We start from the raw sequence: 17780 nt of genomic DNA, 5'->3' as shown, positions 1-17780 counted from the left end.
AGCTGCAAGGTAAGCTGAGGCTGCACTGGCCAAATAAAACAGTATAGTCATGAAACAGTAACCTATGAGCGTATGAATTGAGACCAGTCAATCACCCAGACGGCCACAGGCTCTTGACAACCTAAGTTATTCAGTAATACAATAGCAGATTAGTCTAATAGAATCAGTTTACATCTATTTGATAGCTGGCCTTGGTATTTTTAAGCAGAAGAAATAAATAAATAGTGTGGATGAGCATTAGATAAAAAGCATTAGTTTGCACTTTTATCTTGTTTTCAGAGGCAAAACACAGGCAGCAGTAACAGTTGCTATAATAACTAAACTCTTTTCTCTATTTGGGCTGAAAGAACAAAAACACTTAATGTGAAACATGTTCAATTTTAAAATACACTGTGTTATTTGCACTGTGTTATTTGAACCTTTAAAAACAAACAGCTGTTGTTGTGAACTAGCATGGTGCTACCATGATGCTTTATACTTTTAGATAAGGTCCCTCTGATACGATGTTATACAATTTCTTTTACCTTATGAGGGTTCATAACAGTTTGGTACATTTCATAGCATTTTTTTCTCCGCTACAGGCAACCAAAAAAACAAATACAAAAAAAATACACAAATAATGTAAAAGGCTGTGAGTGGTTTAGTTTCTTTGTTTGTTTCAGACACCTTCTTGCACTCTGCATGGCCCCTAACTACTATTCTGCTAGATGAGTTATAATTGTGGGTAACTGCTGACGCATACAATCGACCTTTCAGACAGCAGAGCCTTTGGTGGAAGTCTGGGCTGAGGACTAAGTTTATTGTGTACACACTGTAGCCCCCATACAACCGTCATAGTTAACATTTAACTGACAGGCGCCACCACAATTGAGAGTGTTATTTTCATGCGTTCTCATGTGTGTGTTTCATGTAATATTGATGTCGCGGGGACATAAATCTCTTATGGGGACATTTCTACTTTTGGGGGATGTGTAGAGTAAAGAATCGGTGGAACAGGTGTTTGGTCCTCGGTGATGTTACACATCTATACAGCCTTTCAAAACCACAGAGTCGTTATTAACTGCAACAACAAGAGGGGACCAGCCATGACCTTATTTACAGGTTAGTTGAATGCATTCCCACACTGTCCTGGCTCAGAGGAAAACATCTTTAGAAAGAATAAACGAAATAAGGATTTTTAAGAGGCATTAACATCAGAAAATTTGGACTTCTGTTTAAACATTTTTTTTTATACTTTGTTTCCAAGGAGCCCGACTTTCTTGCCATTTCCTATGCTGGTCTTGAGCAACAGTTCACGTTTTCTGAAAGTCTTATAAAGTTTTTCTTTGTGTTTGTTTGTTTGTTTAAGTCACTTAACACTGACTTATAAATCCTTCAAGCACAGACAAAAATACACCAAACTCAGGGGATGAACCTGTGTTGTGTGTACACACAATAGACAACTTTAGAACAAAATAATTTGAAATTATATCTTTAGGCACTTTGCTACTAGTTTCCTGTCAAAACACATTTGTTTACATTTCTTTAGTTTTTTAAAATTTTCTTTTGCATTTTCTTCTTAAAGTGACAGGCATATAATGGTGTTTTATGTACCAGCAAGGTGATTCCCAAAGAGCTATTAGCTGAAAGCTTAGTATGTCTCAGCATGGTGTGCAGTCTGTCCTTTAAAATTTTAAACTGGACAAGTGGAAGACAAAAGAAGAAGTGACAGGCCTAACAAACTATCTCCAGCAGATTAATGCCCTTAAGAAATAGGAAAAAATCCATCAAAGACCTGACACAGGATCTGACAGATGGATCTGGCCTTTCAGATGATCTATTTACTGTTCACTGAAGCCTCAGAAATGGTCTCAGTGAAAGGGTATCTGTGAAGAAGCTTAAAAACATACCTGGATAGAAAAACACATAATAGAACGGTATCAGTCGAGGATTGGTGCCCAGACCTCAACATTATTGAAACACTGTGAGATCATCTCGACAAAGAAACAAACAAATCCACAGAAGATCTTTGAATGTCCTTCAAGAAGCCTGGAGAACTATTGCTGAAGACTACTTAAAGAATTGATAAGAAAGCTGTATTTGGGGATTTCAGTCTGTGCTGAAGAATAAAGGCGATCATTCGTTCAACTTTGTTAGAATTGTAAAATCTCTGTATTTTCCTGTTTGCACAGGTTTTCACAGTCCTGTACGCTAGCTTCAAACATCACATCTATATAGTTTATAGATGTATTATATATTTTAGCAACAGTTATGATTTTTGTGTTATTCTGTGAATGAATGCTGTTGTATCATCCCGAGTGACGATAAAACTTACATGCTAATCTTTAAAATTTGAATAAAGCTTAAGTTCCAAGCAGACTTTAATAGTCCTCTGAGAAGGAGAAAACTACATTCTGTAGAAAGATATTGATTCAGCTAACGTGGTAATCATTAATCTGATATCAGACAGAGTATAAAGCTCTGGATCTTCACTCAGGAACTCTTCATCCCGTCACAGAGCGAGGTATGAGAATAACACAAATTGTTTTCGTGTTTGCCCTCGCTGCTGCTTGTATTCCTGCCCTCTGTGGCAAAGAGGAACCTCCGGTCCTCCACCTCGAGGCTCCTGCTGAAAGTCAGTCCCGCTTTGCTGCTTTGGATGATGTGTATCTCCTGGCAAATAGCCTCCTCCGAATGGGTCAGAGCCTGCGGCAATTTGTGCAGAAAACAAAGGGACAGATAAATGATATCTTCCAAAAACTCAACATCTTCAATCGCTCTTTCGGCCAGCTGTCAGTGCTGGCCAGCGAAATCAAGGGGACAGAAGAAGAACTGAAGAGTACCGCTACTGTGTTAATGGCCAACAATGAAGACATCAGGGGCTTGTCTGAAGAGATCAGCTCCAAGATGAACAGCATCCTGCAAGAGAAAAGTCAACTGCAGAATAAATTGGAGGGCCTCGAGGAGAAACTGAGCAGTCTGTCGCTTGGCCTTGTGCCGAGTGAACGAGCAGCAGAGATCAATAGCCTTAGGGTGAGTAACCTGTTGTTAGAAAGAAAACCTGCACTTTATGTTTCTGTACTTTGCTGAGGTAAAAAAAAAAGATCACTGCAACAGTATTGTGCAACAATAAATTCTAAAATAAATCAGACAACCTTTATGCTTTTTGGCTATTACAATAATCTTTGTTTTCCATCTATTCTCTCAGTGTTTGAATGCTGTTATACAAGCTCACAATACTATATTATTATTAACAATCATTCTTTGTTTTCAACATTCTTCCCTGATCAGGAGGTGATCCAGAGCCAGGAGCAAAGCATTACACAGCTGCTGAAGGCCGTGAGGGAACTAAGTGACCAGCTCATCCACCAGAGGACAAAGATCAATATTCTAGAGGAAAAGGTAAATAATAGAGACCTCAGTAAAAATGATTGGCATCTTATGATTGTTTTGTTTGGTGGTGAATCATCATCCATAACAAATGTGCATAACGCTGGGAAGGGTTTAGCTAACTGAGAAAATAAAATACATGATTCACCCCCTGTCGTCACCTCAGTCAGAGTGAATAAGTTCCACTCAAATGCAACTTTAGTACACATTCTGACTGCTTTCAGATAATAAGAAGTTGTAATCAGCTCCAAGTACCTGGCAAGGGCATCTCTAAAGCAGCAGAAAATCACACTGGGGGGTCTACCCTGTTAGCTAAGAACAGGAAACTGAGTCTACAATTCAACAAACTCACCAAAATTGGACAATAGAAGATCAGAAAAAGGTTGCCAGTTCTGATGAGTCTTGATTTCAGCTGCTGAAAGCAGCTGGTAGGGTCTGAATTTGGCGTGAAGCTCATGAGAGCATGGATCCATCCTGCCTTGTGTTAATGGTTAGATCTGGTGGTGGTGTAATGATGTGGGGGAAGTTTTCTTGGCACACTTGGGGTGTTTTGTACTGACTGAGCATTGTTTGACTGTCACAGCCTACCTAAGTATTGTTTCTGACCATGTCCATCAATTATACTGTGATATGTGTGCACATACAAGCATGTGCACCCTCCAATCTCCAAATCTAAATCTTATTGAGATGCTAATCATCTTAGCCAGTGCTGTAGTGCTGTATACATTTCACTGAAAAAGCTTTTGAAGATTTCTACATAGAGTCAATGAGAGTATTTTTTTCTGCAAGCCAAAGATTTTTCTAACAATTTTCCACAGCTGACAGCCAACATGTTAGCTAGCCCAGGAGACCATTGAGAGGATGCCAGAAACCTTCAGCGCTGAGGCTCCAACACTCACCTCTTACCTGACCTCAGGTTCTACCAGCAGCACCAAAACAATCAATAATATGGATAATGAAACATAAAGTGATGTTGTAAGTGACTTATTGGTTTGATATCTGTAATGTGTTATTAAAAACCTGAAATATTCAATCAGACCTCGAATGCTCATCATTTACAAGCGCGTCCAGGATATTTCCTGTGGTTTTCAGCATGTCATTAATACAGTTTCATGAGAGAGAACTGTGCAAACAAGGGCTAAATGAATGCGATGGATAAATATAGACTCTGCTACTAACAATTACAAAAAAGAATAAGACCTCCAAAGATAGTTATTTATCAGTAACGGGTTATTGGTTAATCTCACACATACAGTATGAAATTGTCACCAGTCACAATATCACCACATTGTTTGATTTGTATTTCCCAAATTTGTGTAGTACTGTATACAAGGCAAAGAAAAGCCAAAAATCCTGTCTGGGAGGTGTGAGGCATTAAGTAGTGCAAACTAATTATTGTTTGATGAAGTACTCGATGAATCAGGGGAGCTCTACTTGAGAAAAACAAAATAGCGCTCCGTCATTACCGAAGTATCATTACTCATTTATTAACGAGTGGTGGCCAGCCAAAAAAGGTTTTAAAAACCGTGTAAATATAAAAGCTATAAATTTAAATCCCCTCTTCTCTATGTTTTCAGCTTAGACCATGGAGTAAGAGAAAGAATGGTTCAGTAAATTTTGATCAGACGTGGGAAAAGTATGAAAATGGTTTTAGAGATTATGGAGGTGAGATTTTACAGAGAAAATACATTCTCAAATTCCACATTTGATTCTTATCATCATTACTATCATTATTGTAATTTTATCATCTCTGTGACTAACACAGTGTGCCTGCACCCCTGTAAGCATCTTTGTCTGCATCACTTTTCATATTTACTTGTTAAACCATGTTGGCTCTGAGCCCCCAAATCTCTCTCTCTCGTGCACACAGAGGAGTTCTGGCTTTGTCTCAGGAGGATTCAGTCTCTGTCCTCTTCAGGCATCTCTGTCCTTCACGTAGATCTGGAGGACCGGAGACAGAACAGATGCTTCATCGAATACAGATTTTTACCTTGATGGGCCAGCGAGCAACTACACCATTCAGCTCACGCACGTGTCTGGAAATCTGCCCAACCAATGAACAACTTCACAGGCATGATGTTTTCCACAAAGTATAGGAGCCATAACAACCATCGGGACCCCAGCTGTGCCCACCAGAAAACCAGTTGGTTACAGCAGATGCACATGTAATACCCATGTTTTATTCCCATGGGATTTGCATCCCATGGGAATAAACTGAATCAGATAATAGGAATAATGAATGCTTGTTGTCTACTATTTGTCACGGCACAGTGGCCCGTGGGAATGGAATGGACTCTAGTGCGGATGCAAAACCGGAGGCTTGAAGGGCGGTGCAACAAAAGAACTTTATTCACAACGCTTGTTAGCAACGGAAAACTCAGACTATTATTCAGAAGAAACATAAACTAGACGTCTGAGGTAGAGGAGACTATAACTTTAACTAAAGTAAGACAAAATCACTGTGACGACTGGGTGCAGAGACTGGGCAGGGGAAGCTATCCAAAAGAGAGTTGTTAGTTAATCCAAGAGTAATTTCATTGAGCTGCCTTACATCTTTGCAGGTGGAGTTTGCTTGGAGGGGGGATGGCGTGAGACAGGGGTCCAGGTGAGTACTGAGTGCAATACAGGGAGGCAGGCAGGAGACACTGGCAGTTTGGAAGGGAAGTTACCCGCAGGTTCGAACCAGAATCCAGGAGAGGTTAGGCTGGTGAGGCTTGGTAGGTGGATTCCAGATGCCAACTAGAAGACAGAGGAATGGCGTAAGCAACACACACACACACACACACACACACACACTATGATACACCAAGAAAGGCCGTGAGGCCGAAAACTGACTAAGGTTAGCAGATAATCTGGCGAGGACTAGTTGTGTGCGCTGGTCTTAAATACTGCCGGTGCGATTGCCATCAGGTGAGGAACAACAAGGACTCCACCCAGAGGAGGGGAGCCGATGCAGTGGAAAAGTACTCAGACCTGCCCAGGCCACGACACTATTGTCTTCACAGTATGCGATTTCTATCATTTTCTAAGTGGATGGTGGTTCAGCACCTGTGGAGACACTAACCTGAATGTGAGATATCTTCACATGAAACTAAAGGAGTGGTCTGAATGTAGGAGAGGGATCCAGTGGATGTCAGGTAAAAGGCGTCTTCTTTCAAGTTTACCCAGATCTCCATCTATCATGTGGCTTCCACCAGTGGCACCTCCCAAAAATCTACTTCCCCTGAATCAGACGTCTTTCTGTGATCCAGCATCAGCATTCTCTGAACAAAATCCCAGTAAAAACAGCTTTAAACTGTGGGCTCATGAGGAAAGTCTTGGCAAAGCTTAAATTTTAGCAACCATGGCTCCAGAAAGCATAGGAAGGGAGGAAGATGTTTCCTGCCAAGTATCAGATTCATTGCACAACCCCAGTTTTGAAAAACGTGGAACACTGTGTAAAACATAAATAACAACAGAATGCATAGATTTAGAGATCACATAAACACAGATTATAATCACAATAGAACATCAGCTGAGTAAAGTCAACATTTTAGGAAGAAGAAGAATCTTTAACCATCATAGAACAGTGAGCTGTGTTCACAGACAGTGATTTCTGGAAGTGTTTCTGAGCCCATGCAGTGATTTCTATAGCAGGGTCATGTCTGTTCCTAAATCAGTGCCATCTGAGGTGCTGACAATCACAGCATCCAATACTGATTTTTGTCCTTGTCAGAAGCTGTTTCTCCAGGTTTCCCCAAATCTCTTGATTTTATCATTTACTGCAGATGGTGAGAGTCTTCACCGTTTTACATTAACAAACACTATTCTGAAATACTTCCACAATTTGTTCACTGAGTTTTACCCAGTGTGTTACTGACCTGTCACTAATTAACTTAATTAGTTGCAAATTGTTCCTCCAGCTGTTTCTTTCTGGTAGCACTTATGCTTACAGCCTTTTCCTGCCCCGGTCCCAACTTTTTCAGAAATGTTGCTTCCATTAAATTCAAAATGAGCTAATGTATTACTTAAAATTATACATTTACTCTATATGCATACTTGATATGATTTTATTTGTGAATAAAATGGAGTTTAAGAGATTTGGAAATAATTACATTCTGTTTTTATTTATATGTTACCGGTCAAAGATTATAGAGAAGAAACAGTCACATATGAACAGTTTTTATATTGGGTCACATTTACTCATTGACCCCTGACAATTTGGGAAGGATCCCTTGAATGGACCATGACATAGAAAGGAAAAGGTTGGATGCATATATGAGGCTCCACAATCTCTTCTCGAATTGTTTCTATATGTTTTTCATACTGTCCTTTTTTATGTAACAAGAACAGCATCTAAAAGTGTCAGCTTTTGTCATGATTAATGGGTTCATTGTTTGATATATTTGTTATTATCACAAAAATCAAATAACTGTTATAGAAGACTTTAAAAACAGCAATTGATTCACTTCTGAAATGCTAAAAGCATACATTTTTGTCACTACTGTTGTCAGAATTGTAATGGATTAAAACTGTGTTGGAGAAAAATTGAGAGCTTAATTTTGTTTTATATATAAGAGTCGTTACATATGAAGTGCAATTGTTGGAGGAACTCCATATAATTTAACAACAGGCATCATTTTATGGAAGAAAAGTTGTTCTGACATTTTGACTGGTGGGATAATAAATATAAACAGGCAAACCAAACACTAACATGAATTTGTATCAACTTACAGGAAATGGGTAAAACAACCTTTTATGGAAGGAAAGAATGTGTTTACATGTGACACATTACAGTGAGAACAATGAACTGGATGAGAGTGAGCATGAGTAAGAGTATCCTGGAATCAGGTCTGAGGACAAATGAGAAGATCCGAGGTCAGCTAAGGGTCATACATATATAATGTGCGTGTGTAGTAAATGAAGTGTGTTCAGGTGCTTGGAGAGGACGTTATGCAGTGAGATGTGAGGTACCAGGATGCAATGGTACCCTAAAAGTCAAATAATATAAATATCATATCCACCTCTGTTTCATAAACTTCTCATACAGAACCTTCAGTGTCAGGCACACTGAAACTCTTAACCATACGATTACCTAATTTTGTTGCATGAGTCTGAGAAAACGGTAACATTTTGGTACCTTTATAGCACACTGTTACCCTGAGGCAACAAACTTGCAATTTACCAAAATTACCAAAATTACCAAAATTACCAAAATTTCCGGTAAGGGGTGGTGGTGGGGGCGGGGGGCAAATTTGTTTGATATATCAACAAAGACTTCAAGCTCCCAAAAAGTAAGGTGAAATTTTTATGTCTCAGATTAAATAAATAAATAAATTAAATCCATGCTGTAGTGGTTTTAATATTTAATGTATTTTTTGCATTATTTTAATTAAGTACATTTTAAATAACTTCAAAATAAATACATTTTAGTTATATTTTCACATTGTTTCAGTAACAAAAAAATAAAACAGCACCCAAATTTATCCAGACTACGGAGCCCCGCAGGGGACATGGGAGAAAAAAAATGTCCCCTGCGGGGCTCCGCAGACAAAACAAAACAAATAAATGTTTATTTATTTATTTATTTTACATGGCAGGCTGGCTTTTGAACAAATATTTCTGAATTTCCTCTTAGGCTGAACTTTTTTTCTACTGATTGATTAGTACGGCTCAGTAAACTCCAGAGGGCAGTGTTGTTCCATTGCGTGCAGATGACTTCACTGAGATTTGATTGCACCATGAAGTATGTCTGATGTGAAAACTGATACTTCCTTAAAACCTCACATGTGTGTTCCCAATTACACTCTGACTGCTTGTCCCACTGTCTGCTTCCACAAACAGCATTAAAAACGAGAAATATCCTCTCCTGAGATAGTGTGAGATATGACTTTGATGACGTCATAGTTCTTTTATGCATAATTAGTCTAAGCACAGCTGCAGGACTTTACAGATAGACAAACTGTTCACACGACAGCCACACCTAAACACACACACACACACACACACACACACACACACACACACACACACACACACACACACACACACACACACACACACACACACACACACACACACACACACACACACACACACACACACACTTCTTTGTGTTTTGCCATGCAGACTTGACAGTGATCTCCCTGCACATGTGTGAAGCAGCGTCTTCAGTTACTCTGCCTGCCTCTGCACACACATTAGTTTGAAAGGTTATTTTGGGCTGCACAAGCACCCTCTGCTTCCAGTGAAATAATAGGAGGAGTCAATCTCTTGCCTTTCCATTCTGCTCCTCCGTACCATTCCTCATGTCAGCTGACAGGGGATTTCCCTCTAAATAACAAGTTCCCCTTTGCTGTCTGTGCTGCAGCATTAAGTTAGACCTTTATTTTGAAACAATGGACAACAGCCCTCTGCAGGTTTTGACTGTCCCTACAGCCCCCTACCCAGACCAGCGACCCTGCACCAACGGCCTGAGGAAAAAGGTCTATGTGTTCCAGTCCAGGAGGAACTACCTGCACAACTTCATCCAGAGTATCTTCTCTTCCATTGACCTGCGCGATCGCCAGGGTTCAACCATGGTGGTGGGGGGAGACGGACGCTTCTTCAATCGAACTGCTACTCAGGTCATTGTGCAGATGGCAGCTGCCAATGGGGTCAGTGTCACCATGTGTAAGGGCCCGCTTCCGTTGTTTGTGTGTGCATGTTGGCAGGCGGGTGTGCACATGAGCAAATTTGCAGATAACTGCATGTGTGTCAGTGTCACCTGCCCCAGTAACTTATTATCTCTTTGTCAGCGATTGTAGCTGCTTCATGTCAACTGCAGCCTGTGACTTTTGCTTTTACTGTCCAAACTATAATCAAAAGGTAGAAAAAAAACCACGTAATTTTTGATGTAATTCTATTTTTAAAAAATAATTATAACTTTTAAATGAAATTATAAATTGCATATGGATATAAGATACTGACTAGATATTAGACTAATCTCTGTTCAGTATCTAATATCCGATCTAATAATAATTATTGGAAATGTCACTTTGAAACACCTCCAAGTCCCAGAGTTCTCCATGTCGAGGGAATGCTCTCCATCACTCCCTCTATGACTTTTTTTTTGCCTCCTCTAATAATAGGACCCTTTCCGCAAACATAATCTGAGCTACCTGGGGTAGGGGAGGGGGGGGTAGGGGGTATCCCCTTGTTTTAGTTGCATAACTGATCCTTCATTTTCCTGGGAGATTAGTGAAAGCAAGGCTTAAGTGTTCTTGGCAGAGAAACATCCACCACCGTTATATTCAGTCACCATTTACTGATCTTTCAAAGCAAATAACTTGCATTTTAATTTGTGGGCTAACAGGTCACCTGATGTTTATTTTATACCATATTTGCACTGGTTTGCATAAAATACTATATATATATATATATATATGTATATATATGATACCAATTGGTGCCACATCAAATTATGGAGCCATATAAGAGGCCCTAAACCCTCCTATATGACACTCTCTACCTGTCATGAACAGCATTTAAAATTTAGCCACTTAACCTAACCAGTTGCTTTTTATTTTCTCTGCCGACATAAACACCTGACACTTTAAACGCAGCACACGTCAGGTGTTTGGAACACATATGGCCTACACAAGTGTTCCAGATTAGATCCAAATGTGTCTGTTAATTGGGCCGGGTAAATGATATACTTAGAGGGATTTAAAATACACTTACACATGATAGAACTTGCTCTTGGTGTGCCGCAAGTGCCGTTTGTGAAATAAAATATCCTATTTACTTCTGACAAGAACTGTGACAAACCTGATATTTACTGCTATTCCCACCCCTGCCTCACGCTGATATATCAAGATACATATTTTTCTCAACCAAGTAAAAACACGCCTATGTGACTTTTCCCCAGGTGGGCCGTCTGATCATTGGACACCACGGGATAATGTCCACGCCAGCCGTCTCCTGTATGATCAGGAAATGCAAAGCCATCGGAGGCATCATTCTCACTGCCAGCCCCAATCCCGGTGGACCTGATGGAGACTTTGGCATTAAGTTTAATACTGCAAATGGAGGTATGGTAACTTGAGAAAAGAAAGCATGCAGATGCATTGGCCAAGTACAAAATAGTGTTACAGGAGAAGACAGGCATTTAATAAGGCCTCATTGGGATATGTGGCTCGGACACAGAGAAAATGTGATGCTTGTATTGACACAAATCTGGGACAAAGTTCAAAAACATCAAAACAACACACAATAGTCAGTATCACTATTCCTGTCAACAGAAGATTTTTCTACTATTACAATACTGCAATTTTACACTGTCATCATAAAACCAGGCTTTTTCTGCCTCATTCAGGCCCAGCCAACGAAGCAGTCACAAACAAGATCTTTCAGATCAGCAGGACCATTGAGGAGTTTGCCATCTGCCCTGGACTACAAGTGGATCTGACAACCATGGGAAAACAGACCTTTGACCTGGAGAACAAGTTCAAGCCATTCACAGGTGAACTAGAGCATTAATGTTAGTCTCTCATTCGTCATCGAAATTAATGAGCATGTGGGGGAAAAAGGGATATGAGGCTAGTTATATGACTGACCAGATATATTCTTTGCAGGTACAATAACGCATATTGTCTTTACTCTTTGTCAAATGCGTATTGTAAGTGTATTTATGTATTTAGTCAACATTCTCTTTCCCTGATGATGGATAGAGTTTTGTTTCTGATTTGTGGCGGTGCGCAGTGGAAATCGTAGACTCTGTGGAGTCCTACGCTAACATGCTGAGGAACATCTTTGACTTTGCTGCTCTGAAGCAGCTTCTGTCTGGCAAGAACCACTTCAAGATAAGACTGGATGCCTTGCACGGAGGTCAGAGAAAATGCTCTCATAACTCATTTATTGAATAATGTCATAGTTATATTTGCACGCAACTCCAGCAAGTTCTTTAACTCATTTGCCTATGAAGCATGATACTATTCAAATCTATATGATTTCCATATTTCTCACATTCATGTCAGCAATGTAAAAGAGAAGCTTACCAATATTACAACAACATGGAGATAATAATGAGATAAATGTTCGAGGCTCTGTTCTATTCTGGGAGAGGTAACATTGGGTTGTCAGATCTGTGACTTTACTCTCATTAGATTACTAAATCTATTTTGAGCGTCCCCAAACACTGAAACAAAAAGTCAGGGCTGGAGCACCGTGAGCCTGAGTTTTCTCCTTGTTGTTGTTTTAACATACTTTGTGCAGCACCAGATCTGCCTAGTTCATCTTTGTCCTCTCTCACTCCTGTCTCTCTCACCTGTCCGCTCTCCAGCGGTAGGACCCTACGTGAGGAGAATACTGTGTGATGAGTTGGGTTGTCCTGCCAGTTCTGCCATTAACTGTGTCCCTAAGGAGGATTTTGGGGGTCAACACCCAGATCCTAACCCCATATACGCTACAGATCTGGTTGACAGCATGCGAGACGGACAGTATGATTTTGGTGCAGCATTTGATGCCGATGGGGTGGGCTTACCGAGTTATTATTTCTGCTTTTTATTTGTTTGTTTGGTTTTTCAAACATTACAGTATATGTAATATAAAAATGCAGCTTCAAAAGACATTTCCTTGGGCCTGAATCACAGGCTTTGATTTCTAATCTCGAACCTCTTTCTGCTTTCTAGGACCAGAACATGATCCTTGGTAAACATGGCTTCTTCGTCACCCCATCTGACTCCGTGGCTGTGATTGCTGACAACATTTTTTGCATCCCGTACTTTCAGCATGCAGGGGTGAGAGGTTTTGCTCGTACTATGCCCACAAGTGCGGCATTAGACAGGTAAACGTGTGGTCTGCTTTTCAAATATCACCATCAAAACAAACTGCCTTAGAATACTCTTTCATTGTATTTCCTTCAGAGTAGCCAAGGCAACGAAAATCGAGCTGTATGAAACTCCCACTGCCTGGAAGTTCTTTGGGAACCTAATGGATGCAGGCATGCTGTCTTTGTGTGGAGAGGAAAGCTTTGGTACAGGTACCAAGTAACTAAATCGAAGAAGACGAGGATTCTGATTCTGGGTTTTTGTTTTATGTTTTCTCAACGCACTGTCAACCAAATTCCACTTCACGCTTCAGGAGGAGACCATATTCGTGAGAAGGATGGGCTTTGGGCTGTGCTGGCATGGCTGTCTATCCTGGCCACCAGAAAGAAGAGTGTGGAAGATTTAGTTAAGGACCACTGGCTAAAATATGGAAGAAACTACTTCACCAGGTGAAATGTGGACACACTAAAAAAACACAGTGTTATTACTGAGGTTATGTGATAAAGTTTTTTTTTTATTTGTTTGTTCTAAGTGGCTGAATTATAGTTAAGCAGAAATTGTGTCACTGATACAGATGAAGCTGTAACAGGTGGGTTGATGAGACATGTGAAGACACATGTGGAACATTACTGACACCTAGTGGAACATATGTGGTATTGCACTGTATGAAAGAACATTTAACATGAGAGTATTATTAGTAGTGTTAGTATTTTCTGTACTGACTCACTTTTGATTACAAAATATTCATTATCAACACAAATTAAGCCACATTACAACACATATGTAAAATAAGGCATCAATAATCAATAACAAGTACCTGTTAGTTTATTTATTTAGCTGTTTTTTCTCATTTGATTTTTGTTTCTACTCTTTACATTTTGCCCAGGTATGACTACGAGAATGTAGACATAGACGCAGCATGTGAAATGATGGAGGATTTGGAGATCACGATCACCGACAAGACCTTTGTGAGGCAAAGATTTGCTGTGGAAGACAAAATCTACCAGGTGGAGAAAGCAGACAGCTTTGAGTATGCAGACCCGGTAGACGGCACCATTTCCAGGAATCAGGTACACGAAACACACTGTGGTGCATTTTTCTGTAATGATAATCTTGCGGTATACACAGATGCATAATGTATGCGATCTGTCAGCATCAGAGCCTCTCAGCTGTGTTTGCAAACCCTAAAAAAAATCCTCTCAGTCTGCGCTGGGCTGTTTTCACTGCAGGGGCTGCGGATAATCTTCTCTGATGGTTCTCGAATCATCTACAGACTCAGTGGGACCAGTTTTGATGGGGCAACAGTTCAAATCTATCTCGACAGCTACGAGAAAGAACACGTTTTTGGGGATGCACAGGTGGAGTATCTAAAAGTGAAAACTGCATTTTGACCAGAACAGGCAAAAAAGACAAACCTTTGACTCAATAAGCAGAAACTCAGAACTCTTTTAAATGAAATGTAGCGCTGTGTGGTGGAGAGGAACAGTATGACTGCTCTGTACTTGTTTGGATGATTTTACATATGGCAGCAAGGTGCATGAGTCTCTAATTGTGCCATCCTTGTTTTGGACAGGTGATGCTGGCACCCCTTGCCACTATCGCTCTAAAGATTTCTCAGCTTCATCACAGGACAGGTCGAACTGGTCCGTCTGTCATTATATGATTCCTTATCAATTGACAAAATAACGCTCTTTTTTAAGTTTTTCCATCCTGTTTTTTTTGTGTGTTTGTTTTTGTTTTTTATAAAGGAAGTCTCAAATCCAGTTGTAGCTACACATGATGCAAAAGTGTGCACTTGAATGAAATTAAATGTAATACATTAAACGGCTTTTTTGTTTTTGGTTCGGTTGTGGCATGCTTTGGTGCTTTTTTATGGCAGATGATATTACATCTACTTTAGTTTGTTTCAATTTTGCTTTTGTTAACTGTCATTTTCATTCTCACCAGTGAGGCCCTGGCTAAAATCTGTAAGATTACAGGAAGGTCAGCGTTTTTAGCGAAAAAAACTGAACCTATTTGAGCATAATGTTTTCATAAAGCGACTTGAAAGCAGCACTTTCACTTCCTCAGTGAAACTCTTTGAAAAACAGCATCAGCGCTGTCTCTTTTTAAAAATCTTTTTCTTTTTGTACCAGTTACTACTGAAGACTACTTGACATGTGAAGTTGAGAAAATTAAAACATGACAGTTTTGTGAGTGAAATAACTTCTTGTGCAGCAGGTGCTCAGTTTAAAAAGAAGGAACGGGCTGTTTCCTGTCGTTAATCCTCTAAAACCATCATTTGTATCATGCGTACCCCTTAATTTAGGGAAAATGAAATCTCATCAGCGAATAATAACCTGAAATTGAAGTTGAGTGCATGGGTGGGTGCTTGAGAGTGAGTGACGGCTTTCCAGCTCAAAAAGCAACAAGTCAGCATTTAAAGATTGCTCCCTAGAAAACATCTTTTAAAGATCTTTTAGTTTCACTGTGACAAGGGTCCTTTTTTTCTTTTCTTTTTTTCTTCTTTTACTTCACTATCTGTAAGTACAACTTATGCTGCTACCTTTTTAGTACACCAACAAAGCAACAAGAACAAGGGAAACTTTTAAACTGCAAGAAAATATTTTTTTAAATAGCTTATCCATATCAGGTGAGTGCACCACATAATTTCCATCTGGACGGCAACAGCACGAGTCCACAAACATCTGCCCCAGCTCTGTGATCACTCATGCCCTTTGAAGTACTGTCCCTTTCTTCTGGTTTCATCTCCATAATGCACTGAACCTGAAGGGGAACAACAACACAGCAAGGGGAAGGCCAGCTGTGGTTCATCTCAGGCCCGCCGTGGTGTGAGTTTTGGTTCCACTAAAAATTTCAGCCCAAGATTGCACAAGTTTACATGCATAGTTACTCAGTCATCAGGATCTGTCCGTCAGTAACACGATATTATATTACAGACTGCAAATAGAGGAGGAAGTTAACTAAGGAGGACATAAAAGTCAGGTATTTATGAATGATAAACCTAATGTCAGTAAACAAAATCAAAACCTATACATGCATAGTATAAAGATGCCTAAGAAGCACTAAGAAGTATATTCATGCCTTTTCTAGGTAAGTAAATCCATAACATGGTATTATATTCAAGGGTGTGTCTGGGGGTCTAAATATATTGGCTCCTCTGGTGTCTCCACACCAACACTACTGTAATCTGTAAATCTAGTAATGCCCAACATCATTGGATGTGAGCATGTATAGGGCCAGAGTACAGAACCTGTACCCAGATATATTATTTGTAAATATAGTGCCTTCATAGTTTCATATTGTTCTTGCATATTTTAAAGTATGAATCTAATATATGCTGAACTGGACTCCATTGGGGTAACAGCACTGGGCAGCTTGATTGGCATGCCCCCAGAGAACACCAGAACTGACTGGTCTGCCACTGGCTCCCTGTTCGCTTCACAGATGATGTTACAAGCATTGTGAGGTTTGTCCTGCCATCTCCAGACTCTTTCACACCTGTCACATGTGCTCAGCATGAACCTGCTCTCATTTGGGTGACAATGATGGACCTGGCAGATCTGTTGTTCTCAGGCAAAGACCGGCTGCATGGTGCTGAGCTGTGAACACAGGTCCCACTAAAGGATGCTGGGGCCTCATACCGTGCTCATGGAGTCTGTTTTTGACAGTTTGGTCAGAAACATGCACATGAGTAGCCCGCTGCAGGTCATTTTATAAGGCTCTGGCAGTGCTCCTCCTGTTTTTCCTCACGCAAAGGAGCAGAAACCAGTCCTGCTGATGGGTTTATGCCATTATACGGGCCTATCCAAGTCTCCTTGTGTCACAGCATGGTATCTTATCCACACACTCTGTTGGGAGACATAGCAAACCGACTTGCAAAAGCACCTACAGACAGGTCAAGGTCAAGGTAACAGTGACAAGAACACAGATTAAAAAGCAAAACTACAGAAAAATCAGTCAGAAGGGAAGAGGGCAGGGCTGCGGTCTTTGGCCACTACCTGCAAAACCAGTCCCTTTTTGCTGGGATTGCTTTCTTATTGCCTCACTAGTGTACCTGCACAAACAAAGGGGGAATGGACTCAGTGCTTTATAACGTTTTTAGCTTTTTTTTTTCTTGTACTGTGATGATCACATGTTCCCTTATTTATTTTTTTTCAAGCAGTGTATTATACTATATTATTGTGGATAAAACTCCCCAGCTGTAAGATTATAGTGATATATGCCATAATAAATCAGTCATTAGGATCCAGCAGTATATTTTATATAATTCTGAATAATGTTTAACTACATTATAATACTGAAACTTTAGTTCTATTACTTAAGTAGGGTCATAGAACTAAAGTTTCCCTTAAGTAGGGTCATGAATTTTACTCAAGTAATAGTAGTTGTTATTCAATAAGGAAAAACGACAAGAAAGTATCTCTTGGGTAAGATAAATAGTCATAAATAAATATAACAATAATAATAATAATAATAATTGACTTGATATCCATTTCAAATGTAGGGAAGAGTAAGTTTAAGGTAACAAACAATTAAAATACTCAAGTAACGAATAAGTAATGTAGTCTGTATTACTGCAGCAGGTTATATTGTAACACAACACGCAGACGTGTAAAGCCC

General features: G+C 39.9%; 2 protein-coding genes and 1 long non-coding RNA gene across 3 annotated transcripts; 2 read left to right on the top strand and 1 right to left on the bottom strand.

The window, feature by feature from the left end:
* The first annotated feature begins 2417 nt into the window (after positions 1-2417).
* Positions 2418-4402, top strand: LOC116332001 (angiopoietin-related protein 3-like). The gene is made up of 3 exons (XM_031754841.2): positions 2418-3012; positions 3271-3381; positions 4188-4402. The coding sequence occupies exons 1-3, from the start codon at positions 2506-2508 to the stop codon at positions 4224-4226; spliced, it is 657 nt and encodes a 218-aa protein (XP_031610701.1). The 5' UTR covers positions 2418-2505; the 3' UTR covers positions 4227-4402.
* A 1293-nt stretch (positions 4403-5695) lies between these two features.
* On the bottom strand, positions 5696-7100 carry LOC120434431. The gene is made up of 2 exons (XR_005609086.1): positions 6434-7100; positions 5696-6108 (listed from the first exon to the last, which is right to left on the bottom strand). It is a non-coding gene; the product is annotated as an uncharacterized LOC120434431 (long non-coding RNA).
* A 2605-nt stretch (positions 7101-9705) lies between these two features.
* LOC116331998 (phosphoglucomutase-1-like) lies at positions 9706-14962 on the top strand. Its single transcript, XM_031754837.2, has 11 exons — positions 9706-10004; positions 11258-11420; positions 11705-11851; positions 12091-12216; positions 12671-12861; positions 13020-13174; positions 13254-13369; positions 13471-13606; positions 14044-14227; positions 14387-14515; positions 14731-14962. Exons 1-11 carry the CDS (start codon positions 9747-9749, stop codon positions 14818-14820), a joined length of 1695 nt encoding a protein of 564 aa, XP_031610697.1. The 5' UTR covers positions 9706-9746; the 3' UTR covers positions 14821-14962.
* The last annotated feature ends 2818 nt before the right edge of the window (positions 14963-17780 follow it).

This window comes from Oreochromis aureus, linkage group 18 (genome assembly GCF_013358895.1).
Source record: "Oreochromis aureus strain Israel breed Guangdong linkage group 18, ZZ_aureus, whole genome shotgun sequence".
NCBI lineage: Eukaryota > Metazoa > Chordata > Actinopteri > Cichliformes > Cichlidae > Oreochromis > Oreochromis aureus.
The sequence above is the reverse complement of the archived record's forward strand: the minus strand, read 5'-3'. Positions and strand labels throughout refer to the sequence as shown.

What these genes read in the sequence shown, in the direction of transcription:
- LOC116331998 (XM_031754837.2), top strand. Translation starts at nt 9,747, where the DNA reads ATGGACAACAGCCCTCTGCAGGTTTTGACTGTCCCTACAGCCCCCTAC. An exon ending in CAGCATTTGATGCCGATGGG is followed by an intron (nt 12,862 to 13,019) that starts GTGGGCTTACCG and finishes TCTGCTTTCTAG; the next exon opens with GACCAGAACATGATCCTTGG. An exon ending in ACAAGTGCGGCATTAGACAG is followed by an intron (nt 13,175 to 13,253) that starts GTAAACGTGTGG and finishes TATTTCCTTCAG; the next exon opens with AGTAGCCAAGGCAACGAAAA.
- LOC116332001 (XM_031754841.2), top strand. Translation starts at nt 2,506, where the DNA reads ATGAGAATAACACAAATTGTTTTCGTGTTTGCCCTCGCTGCTGCTTGT. An exon ending in CAGAGATCAATAGCCTTAGG is followed by an intron (nt 3,013 to 3,270) that starts GTGAGTAACCTG and finishes TTCCCTGATCAG; the next exon opens with GAGGTGATCCAGAGCCAGGA. An exon ending in TCAATATTCTAGAGGAAAAG is followed by an intron (nt 3,382 to 4,187) that starts GTAAATAATAGA and finishes AATTTTCCACAG; the next exon opens with CTGACAGCCAACATGTTAGC.